Genomic DNA, 21,539 nt, shown 5'->3' with positions numbered 1-21,539 from the left:
CACCACAGGATATGCAAAGGTTGCCTTGGGAAGGCAGTCTCAGGTCAGGTTACTAGTCTTCATGAGAACATGCTTCACGTTTCCGGCTTAATCTTTCACATTTCTCTCTACTTTTTGGTACTGTGCCATTCATTCATTCTGAGTTTGTATTTGTGCTCACAGGTTGCCACAGGTATATAGGTTAGACTTACTGTGCATTTAGTTCAAGCTATCTGGTGGTGATTGTGTGCGTGACTGGATGCTGACACCGTTGTAGTGTCAGCATCCAATTGACACTGTTGTAGTGTCAGCATCCAAATGACACTGTTGTAGTGTACTGTTCAATGATGATACAGAGAGTCAGAGAGTGAGGAAGACTGTATGTAACAAGAGAAAGAGACAGTGCGTGCGTGCGTGAGTGCGCGCATGTCATATGATATATATATTGTTGTTTGTGTAACATTTGGCAGTTGTGTACACTCTTTGGCTGTCTCTAGGCAGACTGCTATTCATTAAGTTCATTATTTGCACGGTTAATTATGCACAGTATAATCTTCAGTAGACAATGAGATGTGAGCACAGGTTCATATGTGTCTTCACACTCCCATCTGTCTGAGAAAAGTCACACGTGTCAAATACAGACCCTGTTCCCACCGCCTGTTAGCACAGTGTCGAATAAGCATCTATGCATGATTATGTACTAAAATCATAGTAGTAAAAAAACAAAAACAATCACCTATTCACAGTCAAAATGACATATCACCACCATGAGAAATATATGTTTGGGTAGATATTACGGTAATCCATCATCAAGATTTTATGCATTAGATGAGTCAAAGCATCTATCCATTGAAATGCCACCGACATAGCAATATTATCAGCAAGATGAAAATGTCAACACCTGTTTCTGCACAGGCATGAATAACTTATTGATTGTGTTGTTGTTATCCTGTCTGTGTCCACAGATTCACCTGTGACTACTGATAACAAACGTACAACAAAGCTAAACACGTAAAGACAAGGAACCCACACAAAGACCAGTGTGCGCCGCGTGGCCTGGGCTGTGTGTCCCAATTCCACCGGGAACCGTTTACCTGGAACCTGTCCGTCCTGAACCTGAACCTGAACCCCACCCTGAGCCCTGACTTCTAGCCACCATGTCCGGGAAAGAACGCAGCCCCCGCCATCGGCCCTGGTCGGTCTACCGGGCCAACACCTTTGATCTCTCATCTGAGATGATGGGGCTGACTCTCTCAGGTAACTATAAGTAGCCGGCTGCTATACCATGGTAACCTATTTGCTTTTTGAGGGGTGCTATAGGCGCTAAGCCCCTCCTATGTCCAGCTTTGTGTAAACACAAACATTGTCCCAACACAAACATGACAATGAATGCGGCCATCTTTGAGTGTTTGTGTAAACACAAACATTGACGATGTATGATGATAAGATTCACTTCACATGAGTGTGATTTTATGTTAAAAAAGTGGCAGAGCTGTAAAACAAACTACTTTATGTCTCTATCTTTCGCTATCTCTGTCTTCTCTTTTCTGTTCGTCAGGCAATAGCCAGGACCCTGATGAACCAGTGCTGGAGTTTAGTTTGGGTAAGTCATGAGGATGAGAAAGTCCTCCAAAATGAGATTTACTTGCCGAAGTTGCCGTTCAGTCAGGACAACTCATGCATATAAATATTTTTATTTTAATGTAAAATGAGCAACATATTTATTATGGTTTGGCAATTAATTGTATCTGCTTTTTATGTACGGTACTTGTGGTTATATAGAGTGTCCGCCCTGAGACTGGGAGGTCGGGGTTCAATCCGGGGTTCAATCATACCAAAGACAAAAATGGGACCCAGTGCCTCCTTGCTTGACACTCAGCATCAAGGGTTGGATTGGGGGTAAGTCCCTGCGACATACTAGCGTCATGTCCAGGGGGTGTACTTGTACATCAAGCTGCCTCACGCTACAGAAACAGGAGATAGGCCCCTGCCCTATGGGCCGCATGGCTCGGCAAGGCTACTTACTTACTTTACTCTGATCAAGCGCATCAGTCCCAACCATAGGGACTCCGAATCCCCCGTACATTAACAGAAGATCCAAACACAAGAGGTGGTAGATGGGGTGGTGGCAGCAGCAACTGCACTGAGTCAGAGTGTACTAGCTTTGATCATGTCTGACAGGCATGACGCATTATTTGTTCAACTTGACAGCATCACAGCTTGTCACATGTATATCAATCACTAAGCATAAATGCTTTTACATACAGTATATATACACAGTAGGTCCCAAGAGCTATACATTAGGATTAGAGACTATAGCCTGTTTGAAAAATGTAATGGTTTGTAATCTCCTCCCATGTATGATCTTCCCCAGCCTGCAGTGAGCTGGTCACCCCTGCACTGGACCATAGACCTACAAGCTTTGTAGCAGTCAGCTGTACGACTCCGCCTCAGGCCTTCTGGACCAAGCACGCTCAAACAGAGATCATTGAGGTACAAAAAGCATCATCGTGCTCCTTCATTATCGGCTCCCATCATTCAAATAACACAAAATCCCATTTCTGCTGTACTTTAAACATCTCTCTCTCTCTCCCTCTCCCTGTCTCCCTCTCTGTCTCCCTCTCTGTCTCTGTCGCTCTCTCTGTCTCTCTCTCTCTGTCTCCCTCTAGGGTACCAGTAACCCTATCTTCCTGAGCAGCATAGCTTTCTTCCAGGACTCTCTGATCACTCAGCAGACTCAGATTAAGCTGTCTGTATATGATGTGAAGGACCGTTCTCAGGGCACGGTGAGCACCTCTCCCAACTACAGTCCACAGACTATTATATAGCAGCAGACCCAGGAACAGTTTGTGTTTATAACCACCATAGACTCTTGTCCACAGACTATTATATAGCAGCAGACCCAGGAACAGTTTGTGAACCACCATAGACTCTTGCCCACAGACTATTATATAGCAGCAGACCCAGGAACAGTTTGTGAACTACCATAGACTCTTGCCCACAGACTATTAGCAACAGACCCAGGAACAGTTTGTGTTTTCATACCATAGACTCTTGCCCACAGACTATTAGCAACAGACCCAGGAACAGTTTGTGTTTTCATACCATAGACTCTTGTCCACAGACAATTATATAGCAACAGACCCAGGAACAGTTTGTGTTTTCATATCGGTGGGATCAATAATATGACCAGAAACATAAAGAGCTAGCCCTGAATGACTATAACAGTGTACGAATGGAACCAAATGTACCCGTTTGTTTCAATTTGTACACACTCAGAGTTAAGGGGGTGCTTGCAAATAAACGTTTGAGAACCATGCAGTACTCGTTGAACTATTAATATGCCAAGTAAATAGGTGTCATACATATTCTGAAGAAAACCTGGAGACTTGAAAGTCTTATGCGTAAAAAAAGAAAATCTATACCGGTATAAAAGTCAAAAAGTGCAAATCTTGGCAGACAAAATATAGAGCGGTCACCATTGTGAAACACTTGAGCACATACTGTATGGCCGTAGGCTGAAACAGAAAGCCGTGTAAAAAAAGCCCCAGGAAATGAGTCATGCGCCACATGCCTACGTACTCTAACCCACAACACATGGATATATTGTATGGCATGTAGATCTTCATTGAATTATAATCCCATTAGAAAACGTCAGCAGACGCCATTTTGCACCATCAGCCTTTTTAAATTGCACACACAAACACACCCTTTTGCAATAAAGCAGTCAGTAGAGAAAATATGTTCGAAGCATGCCTCATTAGATGAGTTAAATACATGTGTTCATATTCATAACATGTGTACATATGTTCAGAGCAGGTCGTCCTCGGGCTAGACACTGACACTGCTTTTGTGTGTGTGTGTGTGTGTGTGTGTGTGTGTGTGTGTGTGTGTGTGTGTGTGTGTGTGTGTGTGTGTGTGTGTGTGTGTGTGTGTGTGTGTGTGTGTGTGTGTGTGTGTGTGTGTGTGTGTCAGATGTACATGCTAGGTTCAGCCATGTTTCCTGTGAAGGAAGTTCTACAAGACAAACACCACAGACTACACCTGGCTCTGAGGTAACAAACACATTTACATTATTATTATTGTAGCAATCATAAGGGAATCTATTTAGGAAGAAATGGTGCTACAGTAACAGTATATATCAAACCTTTAGTGGTGCCTAAACTAAGATGAAGAACTAGTAGAGAACCTAGCTGTTATGATATCAGGATGACTGAACCCAAAAATGCAGAGCCACAAACAAGATTCAAAATCCAACGATGTATTTAAGCCCAAGGCAGTAAGGGGTAACAAACAAAAGTAGCTGTAAGCTCAAGAAAACTCAAACTCAATTTCAAAACATTCCAAAGATACACTAGGAAGTCCAAAAGGCAAAACTGTAGAGAACAAGGCAGTAAAAATATAAAGTGCAAAACGCAAACCTTTCAAGGAGAAACAGAACCAGGAACATACAGTAGGGGTACAGCTCAGGGACGAAGACAAATGTTCTGACAGTGAGTGTTTGTAAGGAGTCCAGTATATATAGGGTTCAGGTAAATGGGCAAAGTGTTCACAGGTGGGCTGATGAGGGAGTTGGAGACAGGTGAGAGAATGGGAGAAGGGCTGACACGGTCTGTGGAGAGCCAGACCTTGACAGTAGCCCCCCCCCCCCCCTCTCAAGGGACGGCTACCAGACTTCCCACAACTTCAATGAGTAACGAGCAGGGTGGGTGGATCAGAGACACATACTTCCCACAGATTACAACCACACACGGAGATTTTGAAAACATGACCAATGACAAAAAACTCCCATATCTGCTGGACGAAGTACAACAATGTGCAAACACAGCAGCAAGATTTGTGAGTTGCTGTGATAGGAGAAGGATATCAAATGGAACACAACCACCCTAAAGACTAATCATTGTGTATATTCCTGCACTATACCTGCATCGAGTGATCTTGGTACACAGAAGTTGATCTATTGAAGATTCTGACCTTCAAAGTACATAATTTTTGTTTTGATTGTATTGCTGTATTGCTGTATTGTTCTTTCTGCTTTGGCAATGTAAACGTATGTTTTCTCATGCCAATAAAGCCCTTTGAATTTAATTGAATTGGGTGGAGGGGGTCCGGAGGAGGGAGACCAGGGCTGGGCACAGAGTCTCAGGTGGGCGGCCTGAACGACAGACCAGAGTATAGAGTAGATACCGTCTGGGGGACGGCCCGGACACTGGGACGAGGTAGCAGAGGTGTCGTTCCGGGGGACGCTGGGACGAGGTGTCATCAGGGGGACGGCCCGGTGGCGCCGAGAGGAGGCGGAGGACGCGTCATCTGGAGGGCCGGTCTGGATGCGGAGATGAGGGAGCGGGCGGCGTAGTCAGGAGGATGGCCGGGAGGTCGAGGCAGCGGAGGCGTCGTCAGGAGGGTGGCCGGAGGCCGAGACGAGGCAGAGGATCGTGTAAGCGGCGCCAGGGATGCTGCAGACGGAGCCGAGGCCAGGGACGCTGCAGGCTGAGCCGAGGCCAGGGATGCTGCAGGCTGAGGCGACACTGGAGGTGCTGCAGGTGGAGCTATAGGCGGCAGAGACGGAGCTGCAGGCGGCGGATACGGAGCTGCAGGCGGTGGAGACGTAGCTGCAGGCGGAGGAGACGGAGCTGCAGGCGGTGGAGACGGAGCTGCAGGCGGAGGAGACGGAGCTGCAGGCGGAGGAGACGGAGCTGCAGACGGGACTGCAGACACAGGAGGTGGGGCTGCAGTCGGAGGCGGCGGGGCTGCAGGTGGAGCTATAGGCGGAGGAGACGGAGCTGTAGGCGGAGGAGACAGAGCTGCAGGCGGGACTGCAGACACAGGAGGTGGGGCTGCAGGCGGAGGCGGCGGGGCTGCAGGTGGAGCTATAGGCGGAGGAGACGGAGCTGCAGGTGGAGGAGACAGAGTTGCAGACGGGACTGCAGACACAGGAGGTGGGGCTGCAGGCGGAGGCGGCGGGGCTGCAGGTGGAGCTATAGGCGGAGGAGACGGAGCTGCAGGTGGAGGAGACGGAGCTGCAGACGGGACTGCAGACACAGGAGGTGGGGCTGCAGGCGGAGGCGGCGGGGCTGCAGGTGGAGCTATAGGCGGAGGAGACGGAGCTGCAGGCGGAGGAGACAGAGCTGCAGGCGGGACTGCAGACACAGGAGGTGGGGCTGCAGGCGGAGGCGGTGGGGCTGCAGGTGGAGCTATAGGCGGAGGAGACGGAGCTGCAGTTGGAGGAGACAGAGTTGCAGACGGGACTGCAGACACAGGAGGTGGGGCTGCAGGCGGAGGCGGCGGGGCTGCAGGTGGAGCTATAGGCGGAGGAGACGGAGCTGCAGGTGGAGGAGACGGAGCTGCAGACGGGACTGCAGACACAGGAGGTGGGGCTGCAGGCGGAGGCGGTGGGGCTGCAGGTGGAGCTATAGGCGGAGGAGACGGAGCTGCAGTTGGAGGAGACAGAGTTGCAGACGGGACTGCAGACACAGGAGGTGGGGCTGCAGGCGGAGGCGGCGGGGCTGCAGGTGGAGCTATAGGCGGAGGAGACGGAGCTGCAGGTGGAGGAGACGGAGCTGCAGACGGGACTGCAGACACAGGAGGTGGGGCTGCAGGCGGAGGCGGCGGGGCTGCAGGTGGAGCTATAGGCGGAAGAGACGGAGCTGCAGGCGGAGGAGACAGAGCTGCAGGCGGGACTGCAGACACAGGAGGTGGGGCTGCAGGCAGGGCTGAAGGCGGAGGCGGCGGGGCTGCAGGTGGAGGTGACGCCACACGAGATGCTGCAGGCTCTGGAGCCGAAGCTGCAGGCGTCAGAGTTGCAGACTCAAGAGGGATGGCTGCAGGCGGAGCTGCAGGGTCAGGAGGTGGGGCTGCAGGCGGAGCTGAAGGCTCAGGAGGCGAGGCTGCAGGCGGAGCTGCATGCTCAGGAGGTGGGGCTGCACATCCACATGGTGGATGCTGCACACCCAGGAGAGGAGGATGCTGCACACCCAGGAGAGGAGGAGGATGCTGCAGATTCTGGAGACTGGACTGCAGGTGGAACTGCAGGCACAGGAGGTGGTGGAGAGCTGGGCAGGCAGGGCTGCGGAGGGCTGGGCAGGCAGGGCTGCTGCGGAGGGGAGCTGGGCAGGCTGGGCGGCGGAGGTTCCTGGTGGTGTTGGCGGCCATGGCGACCACGTCTTCTCCTACCAGGCCCACGGTTCCGCAGACTGTCAAGGCAGTAAAACATATAAAGTCCAAAACGCAAACCTTTCAAGGAGAAACAGAACCAGGAACATAGGGGTACAGCTCAGGGACGAAGACAAATGTTCTGACAGTGAGTGTTTGTAAGGAGTCCAGTATATATAGGGTTCAGGTAAATGGGCAAAGTGTTCACAGGTGGGCTGATGAGGGAGTTGGAGACAGGTGAGAGAATGGGACCGCAGAGTGGAAGGGAAAGTGGGAGTGGCCAGGGCTGACACGGTCTGTGGAGAGCCAGACCTTGACGCTAGCAGTGATTCTCAACCTTTTTTAATTTCATTTCTAGACCACATGCATTCTGGGATGTTGACTGACAGTTCTTGATGTCGCTGTGTGACTACAGGTCAGCGGAGAACGAGCGTGTCGGCAATGTCACCATCATTGCTTGGCAGATCGAGGAGAGGCGAGACCAGAGAGCTCCCGTCGCTAGGCTACAGAGGGGAGACACTGTGAATGGACGGGTGAGTTCTTCATCTCCATTCTGAGGAATTAGCCCTTCGCCAAGTCCCTCCCCAACCCGTCCTTGTCCAATAGGCACGTTAGCGGCGAAGAGACAGGTCAAGCTGTCCTTCTCAACCATTGAGATGCATGTTGAATTACGTGATTTCTCCATGTAAATAATGGATCATTTCAGAAGCAAAACCCTTCAAAATGTCTTCTAAATCTAGTCAACCAGGCCTGCAGTATAGGCTATGCAATGGACAAAATGATGTGCATGACATTATTTAAATAAACTAGAAATAGAGGAAATGACAGAGGGAGAAATCTACTTTTAACTACCGCCCGATAGGAGTTTTCATGTTGCACGCACGGTAAGACTACGGTCATTAGTATTATTGCCATCACCTGGGTGGGTCAGTCGTGTAACTTTCCCGTCGTAAAGCTGTGTAAATGTTCAACAAAGCCATGCAAAATAACACAGCTATGATCAGGTCCGAATTAAAGCTTGACCTGCATGGCAACAGTTGCTAAACTATTTGGACTGGCATTGGACAATCGATTTGGTTGGGGTGGGATTTAGCGAAGGGCTAATTGTGGTAGACATACTAGAGATATAGGGAGGTTTGTATTGTATTATCTACTGTCCATTATTTACATTTTCCACAGTGACAGCTGCATACAGAACCAATTTTTTACGTGTGTTTTATTGCATTAGAATTTTTGCTTGATGTGGCTTGTTTTGTGCTTAAGGATAGAGTTGTTATCACTTGCCTGATCCTGACAGATCTATAGGGAAGTCACTTTCAGCTAACTAGCTCGTCCTGTTCTCTGCTTTGCATGAAAAAGTAGGACGAGGATAACTATTTCTTTTTTCAGATTATGAAAGTGCAGATTAAAAGTATAAGTGTGTCATGCATTCAAATCATTGAAGAAGATATGCTTATTTGAATATCGTTAAAGCTCAAATAAATAAGTTCTCATACATGTTATCTCATACCTCTCACAGCAGTTTAAGGACTAGTATTTTGTGATCGTAAAAATGTTGTGATCCTAAAAATGTGGATTATATTCTTGTGTAATACAAAAATATATATATTATTTTCCTGATTTATGCATGTTTGCTGCTTGCGACACATTAGATCACATCCTGTCACAAATATGTGTGTGTGTGTGTGTGTGTGTGTGTGTGTGTGTGTGTGTGTGTGTGTGTGTGTGTGTGTGTGTGTGTGTGTGTGTGTGTGTGTGTGTGTGTGTGTGTGTGCGGTGTGATCAGATGGTGCTGCCAGTTGACGAGAGCCTGACTGAGACGTCAATGGCCATCCGGTCCAAGTCTGCCTCGCTATGTAAAGACCCACTGCTGAAGGCAGGTGAGTGTACAGTATGAATCAGTGTTGATTTTGGCTGAAAATACCTGATCTACAAGCTCACAACGCGTTGCATCAGGTATTTTCAGAAAGCAACAAAGTGTAAAATGACTTATACTGGATCTCTTGTCCACTATAGTCCTTTCCTAACATTTAAGTCTAGTTTTGTTAGTCTTAGTTTTAGTCATCGTAGCTTAGTTTTCATTTAGTTTCCATTTAGTTTTCGTCAGTGATAAAAGGTAGTCGACAACATTTTTCATCATAGTATTAGTCATCGAAATAAAAATAAATACAAAATAAAAATACATTACCCAACATTACCAGCAGCCAGTTCAAGTTAAACCTTATTGTCACGTCACAAGTTTATACACCAAGTCTAAGGGAGTGGGTGAATTTATTGCAATTCTTTTGTTGGTTTGACGGTTCAGTGTTTGGAGGCATTATGTCACGGATGTACCGCTTCCCCACCACGGACGGCAACCACCTGAGGATCCTAGAGCAGATGGCGGAGAGCGTTCTCTCCCTGCACATCCCTCGGCAATTTGTTAAACTGCTGCTGGAAGAAGACGCTGTCAGGTAGCAATAGCATGCATCTTTATTCAAGTGTGTGACTGTGTGACTGTTTATTACGAAAGCCGGAGTCAGAGTTATATGGCCTGGTTTTAATATTTGAATCACATGAGCCACATGGACCTTTTTTTGTTAAATGTAGGAATTGCTGGTTCTAAAAAGGTGTTTGCACACTGGTGTGTTTTTTTTCCCCCCGACCGAATATCAGAGCGAATTTTGGAGGACGTAAAAAAAAAGAATCGACCTCACTTTATGTCAATCACGTTTGCACACACTGCCGCCGAATATTTATTCTGTATAAAGTTTTTTGGGGCCAGGGGTCGATTTTATCCGAATTCCGCAGCTGTCAATTGCAGTTGCGTTGTTGCCACCCTGTTGTCGATATTTTTAGAACTCATATCAGAGTCATTAAGAAATACACAGGGCAGAGAGTGGACTGAAACAATGATACTTTTATTACAAGGGATGGAAGCCCAGGGAGACTGCACGTATGCAAGCCTCCTGAGCCCTTTACATTGCTCTCTCTTATACACACATGAGAGCAGAGAATACATTGAAGGTGTGGTCAAATAGTGGTCAAACATGGTCAGACATGGCCTCATGTAAGAATAGGTCTTCTGACAGACAACCAACAGGTGGATAGTATTCTCATCTTAAAACTTCTCTTACAACCCGGGGCTGGTGATAGCCTACTACTTTTGTTTTTGCAAAACGCAGCGAAAGAAATGTACCAGCATGCAACCAGTGACCACCTTTAAACCTGCTTGCCCACTATAGCTTGAATTTATGTATTCAAAGACATGCGTGTGCGTGTGTGTGTGTGTGTGTGTGTGTGTGTGTGTGTGTGTGTGTGTGTGTGTGTGCGCGCGCACATACTTGCGTGTACAAAAACAGGGTGTGTGAGTTCGAAGAGCTGGGTGAGCTTTCCCCATGTTGGGAGAACCTGAGGAGGGAGATGATCACTCAGTACCAGACTATCATCCTCACCTACCAGGAGACCATCAGTGACCTGCATGAATACAAGGGTACGTCAGAAGAAGAACCAACAACACCAGTATTATTATTGAACATGCATCATCTTGTCTGTCTCTGCACTGTATGCAAAATAACATCTCTTTCTTTAATGTTCCCACCCCCAGGTCCCTCATTTAAATCAAGCACCTTGAAAGCAGAGAAAAAGTTGGAATTCATCCCCACTAACTTACACGTCCAGAGAATGAGAGTGCAGGGCGAGTCTGGCTACAGTAGGTTATATCTATATGCTCATCTCTGCCTGTGCTTATATGGACACCGAAGAGGCTTGAGTTAGCGTTAATTAACCTACGAAATATTCTCTCTCTCTCTCAGATTGGACGTACGACGTAGTGACCATTGGTGCCCCCGCGGCACACCATCAAGGCTTTAAAAGCTGCGGCCTCCGGAAATTGATCCACAAGCTGGAAGAGGCTAAGAAGCAGTAAGTATAGTATACTGTATATGAAATTAATAACACCAGGTGCCTTTGTGTTTGACGGAGGATTATTCAATTTCATGATTAGATAACGAACTTGTTCTTCATCTGTTTTCTCTCACCCCTAATACTTGATCAGAGTTTATGAGGAGGAAAGGTGAGATTCGGCGCGATGCATGAGGTTGTGTACGTGTTTTTTGTCGTTGCCGTGTACCCGTACCGTGTATGTGATTGTTCTACTTGGTCTACATGTACACTAGAATATTAGTTTGACCTTCTCTAAGTGGAGACTTTTGAAAACACGGTTGACTCCGTTTTGTTTTGAATACTGCGGCGCTGCCCTGTGTAGACGGGCAGTGGCGCGGAGACCTTTTCAAGACCAAGAGGCACACTTTCGCTTCCCGATTAGATCTTGACTCACTGGTCAGTGATTACTGTAATTCGACATGGATCGACAAATTGTTGTTCAGTTATGTTTCGCATTTTATAATGCTACCGTCTCATAGGAGACAAGCTATTATACATTATATCAGTAAGACGCCTTAAAGGCGAGAAAGCGACCGCTAGGGCACTCTGCCGGAATAATGTCACTTCATTATGTTTTTTTAAATCAAAGGCTACGTAGGCCTGGGCTTACGGATCTATGGATCTTTTGCAAAACGGATATTTTCGTCCTCTGCGAAAAATCCCTGCCCATTATGACAAAGATATCTGTGTCCACACACAAACGCAGAAACGCATTGAACACAGGAGAAAATCACTGCAGTAGCAATTACAAACATTGCGGTGCCTGTTGATGTACTTACTGTCAAGAACGACATTGTTGCTGCAGATCTAATTGGACCGGTACTCACCGGTACAGAGACCTTAATTTGCCCACCTGAACACCATTATCTCATTAGGTGCTCTGCTCACACACACACACACACACACACATTGTTCTCCACAGTTCTGGCTCCGGCTCTAAGGCACCGGCGTACCTGCCTCAGGACGTCGTGAGAGCGAAGGAGCTGATTGCTCAGATTAACACTCAGAGGACCCAGGTGTGTTACTACGCTGAACGTCTGTCCCGTGCAGCGAAGGAGCGCTCAGCCAATGCTCTGGAGAGAACCCTGGCCATCCTTAAAGAGAAGGTAGGCTACTTAAACACTGAGCTCAAGGGAATTGGTGCCAATTTATAAGTATACTGATACGTACTATTAGCTATTACTTTGGTGAATGTCCTTTATATACGGTATCTTCTCCTCTGCCTCTTCTACTTCAGAAATGTCAATAATGCGGAGGGGGGGTTGTGGACTTGTGGTTGAACGATCATTTTATGATGTGCTCATTTTGTATTACAATTATATTAATTGGAAAAATCTATTAAATGTAATGTTCCAAAAAAAACAAAAAAAAAACAAGTTTAGTTAATTTGTATCAGGGACCATTTAAAAGGGATACATTATTCTCAAGCGAGAGAAAAGATGCTTCGCAAAACAAGATTTAGCTATTAGCTCATTTTCATCTATAGTCCCTGGGCAAAACAATAAAATCTATGACGATTAACCCATTCTGGACGGGAACCTGTTTTTGAAAAATCGAAGAACGACTGACACAGAAACATAGATTTTTCAGAAAACTGTCAGGATGTAGAAGACATTTTTTTTAGAATCTGATCTCAGGTCAGAATGAAAACTGTCAGGATGTAGAAGACATTTTTTAGAATCTGATCTCAGGTCAGAATGGGTTAAATCCTCGGACGCCCCCCGTTTGTTGCTATTGTTATTGTCCATGTATCAAATGATGAAATCAACCACCACAAACACAAACCCTCTTCTCTCACCTGTTCTCACTTCGTAGACTCGGCAGCTGGTGACAGTGTGTGACTCCAAGCTGCTCTCCTCAGCCATCCTGGCCTTGTCCGCCGCTCGGCCAGAGTTCAACAACGGTCTCCAGAGCACCCCGTCGCCCTCCTCGGCCTCCCTGTCGCCCTCCTCTCGCTCGCCCTCCTCTCGCTCTCCCTCCTCCCGCTCGCCCTCCCGCTCTCCGTCCCGCCATCCGACCTCGCCGTCGTTTCGGCCCGCCGTCTCGCCGTCTCGCCATGGAGCTCACCACTCGGAGGGGGAGGGGAGGAGAAGCAAGCGCACCTCCTTGCATACCGAGTGGAATGAAGAGGAATGGGTAAAAGCACTGTTATATCCGTCTCTTAAAAGTATTTGCAATGTTAGATATACTTTTCCATCTAATGTGTGCGTTGTGTGTGTGTGTGTGTGTGTGTGTGTGTGTGTGTGTGTGTGTGTGTGTGTGTGTGTGTAGGAGAAGGTTTGGATGAACGTTGATAAGAGTCTGGAGTGTGTGATTCAGAAGGTGGACCGATTGCTCAAAAAGGACACACCCCAGAGTGACAGCAGCTCTGATGATGTCTTTTCACTTGCTAATGACGAGCCAAGTAGTGCTACAAAGAAAGGTACACAGTGCACACGCACGCACGCACACACACACACACACACACACACACACACACACACACACACACACACACACACACACACACACACACACACACACACACACACACACACGAAGTACAATCTTTGCATAATTGATCTGTAAATATATATGTTAATCTCATGAGGAGATCTGTAGAAACCAGGAAGCTTTCTGGATTCATCCTGAACATAAAGAAAAGGTGTTTCCTATCAACATCACCACCACCTCTATCATCATCCTCATCATCATCATCATCTTTGTTTCATCAGAGTTCTGCATGCCTACCTCACCCTGTACGAGAGAATTGTAGGTTCATTCTGCATGCCTACCTCACCCTGTACGAGAGAATTGTAGGTTCATTCTGCATGCCTACCTCACCCTGTACGAGAGAATTGTAGGTTCATTCTGCATGCCTACCTCACCCTGTACGAGAGAATTGTAGGTTCATTCTGCATGCCTACCTCACCCTGTACGAGAGAATTGTAGGTTCATTCTCATACTCTCTAAAAACTAAACAGGACATCAGGGAGACGCTCCCAGGGAACATATTTGGGAAGGTTCACGGGTGGGAAGCCCTTTGTCGCTGCACTAGCAACTTCTACTGGTTGATCGTTGTTTACCGGGGAGGGGAATTAGGGGAGATATATCGTGAAACGCCACACACGCTACACTCTACCTGGATTATTTCTCTTTCAGGTAAAAAAGAAGCGTGTGTATGAATTGAGGCACATGGTTGGCTATTCCCTCCCCAGGACAGGGGGTTGGCAGCAGCAGTCCTGCAGTACATGGGATGGAATTGGCATTGACTCAATTGGGAGAAAAATGAAAAAAGGACAAACTTTTCTTCTAAAGCCCTAAAACACACCAAAGGGTCACCGTCGGTGCAACTCCTTGGGTCCAAACGGTTGCAAGGAGTTAACGCCAAAACAGTCTTGACCCCACTGTGGTCCTACCCCCCCCATGAGACTTACAAATCCCAAATGTTTATAAACAAATCCCAAATGTTTGTAAACAAATCCCAAATGTTTATAAACAAATCCCAAAATGTTTATAAACAAATCACAAATGTTTATAAACAAATCACAAATGTTTATAAACAAATCACAAATGTTTATAAACAAATACCAAAATGTTTATAAACAAATCCCAAATCCCATGAGACTTGGTCCTACCCCCCCCGACCATGAGACTTACTACAGGTCAACTGGAAGTGGTCCTACCCCCCCATGAGACTTACAAATCCCAAATGTTTATAAACAAATCCCAAATGTTTGTAAACAAATCCCAAATGTTTATAAACAAATCACAAAATGTTTATAAACAAATCACAAATGTTTATAAACAAATCACAAATGTTTATAAACAAATCACAAATGTTTATAAACAAATCACAAATCCCATGAGACTTGGTCCTACCCCCCCGACCAGTCAACTGGTAGTGGTCCTACCCCCCCCCCCCCCCCCCTTTTGGTGTGGTTTGGGCCATTGAATTCCATGCGTTGAATCACTAGGGTCAACGTGGGTCAACGTGCAAACCGCTAAAACCGTCTTGACCCTTTGGTGTGGTTTGGGCTTTAGTCATCTAAATTGCGGTAGTTTAGCGTGCGAGTGGATGCGTAAAAGGAGAGATGGAGCTCTGCTGTTACAATCTAAATATAATATGTATATATTCTTTACTTTCTTTCAACTCTAGGTAGCCACGGGGTAGAAAAGACGTCACCAGGTAAGACAGATATTATAAGCCAACTTTTGTTTCCATACAAAGAAATCTTTCTAGTGCTAAAAAGAGCTTAGTTTTTTAACCCATTTTGGGGCGGGAACCCCTTTTGGTGTTTTAAGCATTATGTTATACTTTAGCTATTCAAAAATAGCAGATCTACAAGCTCATAGCGCGGCACCGAGTGCCACGCTACGAGCTTGTAGGTCTGCTATTTTTGAAGAATCGTGAAAATGTGGTGCAAATCTTTCAATATATATTCTTTCAGACTACAGAGTGAACGTTTTAACTCAAATATTTACTGGATTTAGAAGACATTTGTAGAATTGTCCTCTACAGGTCTAAATGGGTTTTAACCATAGACTATTAAAAGGATGGATACTGATCTGGCGCGAAGCTCCGCCCCCTCCGCTATTCATGTCAGTGGAAGTGCGCATTTCCGCATTTGACCTCCCAACTTTTGGAGGTCCAATGCGGAAGTGCAACAGAGCGCTCAATGTTAAAGCCCTTTCCTCGTCATGAATCCACGGGTCCGCCTGCAGTCCTTCCTCTTACCACTAGGGCCCAGTGCTTCAACGTTGGGGGTGCCTCGCTGGCCCCTTGGTTTTAACCCTGAGATCATGTATTTCCAGGTGAATGGAGCGAGGCGCTGTACCCTCTGCTCACCACGCTGACAGACTGTGTGTCTCTGATGAGCGACAAAGCCAAGAAGGCCATGATATTCCTGCTGATGCAGGACGGCGCGCCCACCATCGCCATGAGGATCACCCTGCAGTACCGCCGCGACGTGGTCTTCTGCCAGACGGTCAGTCAGAGCCGTTAAGTTTCGGACACACAAATAATGCTTCCCTGGTGCAGTAGCTATAGCTATGCATATCATTCATACACTGTCACGGACGTGTGTATCAAAATGGAACCCAAGTGCAGGCAACACCGGCAGAGTAAGTTCAACAGTTTAATAGCGATCAAAACCAAGGGAAAAAAGGCTTACGTACGAAGTATACAGCAGGCAGAGGTCAAAACCAAGAAAGCAGTCCAAAACAGGCAAACAAATCCAAGGGGGCAGCTAGGAGGTCAAAATCCAAACTAGTAAATAATCTAGGAAAATACTAGGAAAATACTGAAGAACAGGAATGCACACATGTAACAATAATGGTTATCTTCTAGCAAGGAATGAGGCAGAATGAGTCCAGTTTTGTAGGTGGGGGCTTGATTGCGGAAGTAGGCACAGGTGTGTAATGAGAAGGGAACTGTGGGGCTGATGAGGCAGTGGGAGACAGGTGTGTGGGTCTGCAGTGTGGTGGAATAGAATGTGGGAGTGGCCAGCATGGAGACACGGTAGTGACATACACGTCAGTGGTGGAAAAATAACTCAATTGTTTTACTTAAGTAAAAGTACCAATAATACTGCAATTTAGAACTACTTCGTTACAAGTAAAAGTACGGAATTGAAAATGTACTTGAGTAAAAGTACAAAAGTATCGGCATCAACATGTACTTTAAGTACTAAAAGTAAAAGTATTCATATTGCAGAATGTCCCATTTCCCAAGTTCAAAATGTGTAAAAACAAATCTATGTATAATAGGGTTGATGTGGAGGGGTGGTTAATGTATGTTAAAATCGCCAAAGTAACTACGGTAGTAACTAAAGTTTTTAAATAATTGTAGTGAAGTAAAAGTACAAATTTTGTCTCTGAGATATGTAGTGAAAGTAAAAGTACTGGACATTAGAAATACTCAAGTAAAGTACAAATACCTTAGTTACTTTCCACCACTGATACACATAGCGTACAACCATACAGGTGCAGTCATTGTGTGATTGGGTATAGTAACGAGACTTGGTTGATTTCAGATGACGGCTCTGATCTGTGGCTTCGTCATCAAACTGAGGAACTCTCTCAGTGACAACGGCTTCCTCCGGCAGCTCTACACTATCGGCCTGCTGGTGCAGTACGAGGGCCTGCTCAGCACCTATGGTAAACATATTAAGTATACTTTAGCTATTGAAAAAGCTAATTTTTAGCTCATAGCTTGAGCTTGTAGGTCTGCTATTTTTGAAAAATCGTTTGAGAACCGATCCACTGACATAGAAACATGGGTTTTTCAGGATCTGAATGTGTGCTTTCGGGAAATCCCGATTTCCTCAGTGGCTTCACAAAATATCTGTCTGTCTGACTGCCCCCCTGGTTGGAGGTAGTGGCGGCTCAGCTGTTTTTGTTATCCCATCTCTCTAAAAGGGGAGGAACTGGCCATGTTGGAGGACATGTCTGTGGGAGTGATGGACCTGAGGAATGTCACCTTTAAGGTGACGCAGGCGACGTCGGTCTTCGGCCCGGACATGCTGCCGGTCATCACTGGAAACCGGGACGGCTTCAACGTGAGGGTCCCGATGCCGGGCGCGCTGTTCGACACGCTGCCGCGGGAGATCCAGAACGGGATGCTGCTGCGCGTGCAGCCTCTGCTGTTTAACGTGGGCATCAATGAACAGCAGACCTTGGCCGAGAAGTGAGTGACCCAAAAAATGACATTCTGATAGAATGATAAGAGTGAGAGTTGAGAGTACGTCATGTGGAATTTGATGTGGCACAAAAACCCGAACTCCTGCAAATGTTTCATAACTGACATTATGTGTACAGGTTCAAATGTGGACTATGTGACATGTGGAAAACTTGACGGAAAAAGACTCGCTCACTGTATGAAAGATGAAGGAAAACTCCTTAGACCGAGACTTAAGAAAACATTTTTTCCTTTTACTGTATCATGCTCATAAAGTGCAATTAAACCAAACGTTTCGGTCCTAAGAGCTTCGTCAGTGCTATGTATGTGCTAGATATAGCACTGACGAATATAGTTGATATATAAGACATTTTTTATATACACTGTATATTTTTTTAATACCTGGTGCTAAATGTCAGTTTCGATACATTTCCGGTTTATTGCCCAACCCTAGTTAGAGGTGAGAAGCCTTCAATGAGGATTGGAGTGATCTAGTGTTAAGCTTCTGGTGAATTAATCTCATTCAAGGAGAAATGGCTATAGCAACTGAAGCCCCACCACATCATGATATGTTTAGCAATAACAGTCAAATTCATCCATAGTGCATTTCTCCCAGCTTTCTTATTTGATTATGGGAAATGAACCGCAGACAGTGCCTTCTTGTGCAGTAGGATGATGATGGCATTTCATTAAACTAATACTTAAGTTATGTGCAGAAAGGATTTTTCAGTAAAGTACGTAAGCTGTGATGTCCGTGAATTGTATGATGTTGATCCATGTGTCCCTATAGGTTTGGAGACACATCACTGCAAGAAGTGATCAATATGGAAAGCGTCGCTCGACTGTCCTCATACTATGACCAGTTTAAAGAGGTCCTACCAGAGGATAGTGAGTAATCTCTTAACACACTTTTCACATGGCCATGATCACCAAATAATACCTTTTTCATGATCATGGCCATGATGTGCATGGCCATATCCCCCCCCCCCCCCCCCCCCTGCTTATGTGATCTTACATTTGCTTCCTCTTCCCAGGCCTCCCTTGCTCCCGAAGCACGACCAGTCTGCCTGAGCTGCTTAAGCTACTGAGCCAGAACGTCAACGCCAAGAAGTGCAAGAATGTGGAGATTCTTTGGCAGGCAGCAGAGGTATAGACACTCTTGTTTGTGCATCTCCTATATGCTTTGGATTGGCAACTTTACTCACCTCTGAATTCATTCTCTTCTGCTCATCCTAGGCATGCCGTCGTCTGAACGGGGTGCGCTTCACCAGCTGCAAGAGTGCAAAGGACCGCACGGCCATGTCTCTGACTCTGGAGCAATGCCAAATCCTTCAGGCTGAACACGCCATGGCCCCACAGGTCTTCTCGCAGGCCCTGGACTGCATGCGCAGGTCAGCTATAATATCATGTGAAACTCACTCACAGTTTAGACAGGGCAGTGTTGTTATACATACTGTGACAAAGCCAATGGTATTATTATGTCAAAGTGCTGTGAGAAATTCATCCACGTTATTTGCACCCTTTTACCTTTACAGCGAAGGCTGCAGGAGGGAGAACACCATGAAGAATGTGGGATGCCGTAAATACGCCTTTAATTCTCTGCAACTGAAAGCCTTTCCTAAGCACTACCGCCCTCCAGAGGGTACATACGGGAAAGTAGAGACCTAACCGGGACTCTTCTGTCTGTCACACAAACAAGCCAACAGAGAAGGACAAGAAAGATAATGGGGATGACACCACGTGAACAACAATAACACAAACCAGAACAGCCCTTTGTTTAATAATGTGCTTTACTGTAATGTTGAAGTGCCCGTGCTTCTGTAGAACATTTTATAGCAGTCTCCCTCTTACGAGCAACACAGTGTTTTCTTAGTGTGTTATGACGATAACCACTACACAGGGAAAATCAATACAAATGAACACTGTACTTCATTATGGCAGTATAGCTAGTAGCAACTGCAAGCGTTCCACCATTCCACAACGTTGTCCCCACTTCGCTCACACTCAACACCCTAGGATATGATGTCACATGGTCTTGGTCCTCTTATAAGGATAATGACATGACAAACTATAACATGTCTTTAGTCACTGTCCAGTGGTTTTATAGTATTGAAGAGAGTATTTAAGAGCAGCTGCCTTTATTTGAAATCTACTGTAAATATTCTGCAGGGCTATGCAGCAGGTGTTCGACTGCATCAAATGAAATGCCTTTGCTCGATACAGCATTCGTGTGGACCTAAACTCTGTCATCAAGGGATAAATATCTTACTCAGAGCATGTATTTGGGCTTGTTTTGTTTTAGTTCATCTGTTTTCCCCCCACTGTCTCTTATTTTATTTTAATTTGGTTCTACATTCAAGATCACTATGAGCCCAGCTCTCTCTCTCTCTCTCCCCCTTCCAATAAGCACAGACAAAAAATAAAAATAAACTAAAAACCAACCACAAATCAGACAATATTTTGTGCCCAAGACGTCTCCAGACGTCCTAGGAATTATGACTTTTGTATAAGCAAATATACTATTCCTTTCTGAGTCATGGGGTCATTCTGATGCCATCCTGTATTGCAGCTAAGTAGTCGGAGGTTCGGAACAATAGTTCACAAAGATGGGGTTTCCTTTAGTGAGTTCATATCGAATCATATGTGATGCATCACATTATCCTGTAATTTAATACATACACTAATATTCAAGACTTGTGTGTGCAGGGTTATATGCAACATTATACTAATTTCACAGTCCTTCAACCTATATTCGTATAATTTGTCCTCACTAATGCTCAATATAATATGGTACCATTTTCTCCTCGTCTGAGACCGAGTAGAGGTTTCTGAACAGTCCACAGCCCTCTTCTGAGCTGAGAGTCTGAGACACAGGCTGAGTAGACAAAAATGGTGAGCTAGCAAATTATGAGCATTAGTGAGAACCAGTTAGTCGATATGAACATTATGTTGAAAATGGGTGTGCACAATTGACTCATGAGCAAATTAATGCAACTTGCATGATGATACAACTTATAGGTCTACTGTTGCACTTGAAAGTATACGAGCACTGCACAGATGTTTGTAAATTAAAGTGAAACGTATTGTATTGTTGCACCACGAAGGACAGTTTACCAAACAATAGGCCAATGTATCTTTTGTACTATAACTAAAGAGACAGTGGATTTTAATTTTTTTTACATTTATTTTGCTTTTAATTATTTATGCTGATAGCCTAATAGTATACGGAATATGTTGCCAAATGCTGTCATATATGGTAGTGTTGTTAATATGTTATGTAGCCTACTGTACTTTTCTAAACAGAATACATTTACGTTTACGTTTAAAAGGGCGGCGAGGGACCCCTAGCCTGGTTAACCACTCACTCCCTCTTGAAAACGAGTGGTTACTTACTGGTTACCAGGCGAAGGAAAGGAACCCCCTGGAGTGCACGCACAAGTCCACACCACATGCAACAGAACAATGAAAAAATAAAGGCTTTTCAACTCAAAATGAATTATTAATTTAGCGCTTTATCCATCTCGTCTACGTTTACATTATTTCTAGATATTATATTAAACTTATTCTGACATTCTGTTCCTGTATAAACCAACGACGTCGAGTCTGTGGGGGCTGTAGCCCCCATGAAGAATTAAATAGCCCCTTTTAGCCCCCATGAAGATTTTCGTGGACATTTTATATTAACATTACAGATTTTCTGGGAATTATTGACCCTCTGTGACTCCGTCGCAAAATTCCGAAAATGTGAACCTCTCCGCCGGCTGTTCAGAGGTGTTAAAAGTACTCAAATGCTAATCAGGTTTCTTTTGTTTTCACCTAGCCAGGT

The 21,539-nt window shown here is 45.6% G+C and overlaps 1 protein-coding gene across 3 annotated transcripts; it reads left to right on the top strand.

Annotated features, from left to right (window-relative positions):
* The first annotated feature begins 1,097 nt into the window (after positions 1-1,097).
* inpp4aa (inositol polyphosphate-4-phosphatase type I Aa) lies at positions 1,098-19,844 on the top strand. Of its 3 annotated transcripts, none has more exons than XM_080785331.1 (22): positions 1,098-1,236; positions 1,538-1,582; positions 2,354-2,472; positions 2,649-2,765; positions 3,955-4,034; positions 7,547-7,664; positions 8,918-9,011; positions 9,437-9,584; positions 10,473-10,603; positions 10,718-10,822; positions 10,926-11,034; positions 11,978-12,161; positions 12,871-13,191; positions 13,327-13,477; positions 15,194-15,223; positions 15,850-16,022; positions 17,070-17,193; positions 17,455-17,722; positions 18,504-18,601; positions 18,748-18,860; positions 18,950-19,104; positions 19,249-19,844. In XM_080785331.1, exons 1-22 carry the CDS (start codon positions 1,137-1,139, stop codon positions 19,379-19,381), a joined length of 2,916 nt encoding a protein of 971 aa, XP_080641457.1. In that variant the 5' UTR covers positions 1,098-1,136; the 3' UTR covers positions 19,382-19,844. The 3 variants fall into 3 exon arrangements, with proteins under 3 accessions (XP_080641457.1, XP_080641458.1, XP_080641459.1); XM_080785332.1 differs by having other exon boundaries at positions 13,327-13,484; positions 15,198-15,223; XM_080785333.1 differs by lacking the exon at positions 15,194-15,223 and having other exon boundaries at positions 15,835-16,022.
* Positions 19,845-21,539: the final 1,695 nt, after the last annotated feature.

Source organism: Protomyctophum bolini (genome assembly GCF_963924005.1).
Source record: "Protomyctophum bolini genome assembly, chromosome: 16".
NCBI classification, from domain to species: Eukaryota; Metazoa; Chordata; class Actinopteri; order Myctophiformes; family Myctophidae; genus Protomyctophum; species Protomyctophum bolini.
This window is presented reverse-complemented; position numbering and strand designations above follow the sequence as displayed.

Coding starts and splice junctions, on each gene's coding strand:
- inpp4aa (XM_080785332.1), top strand. CDS start 1,137: ATGTCCGGGAAAGAACGCAGCCCCCGCCATCGGCCCTGGTCGGTCTAC. Junction 2,473..2,648: donor CTCAAACAGAGATCATTGAG/GTACAAAAAGCA, acceptor GTCTCCCTCTAG/GGTACCAGTAACCCTATCTT. Junction 17,194..17,454: donor GGGCCTGCTCAGCACCTATG/GTAAACATATTA, acceptor TCTCTCTAAAAG/GGGAGGAACTGGCCATGTTG.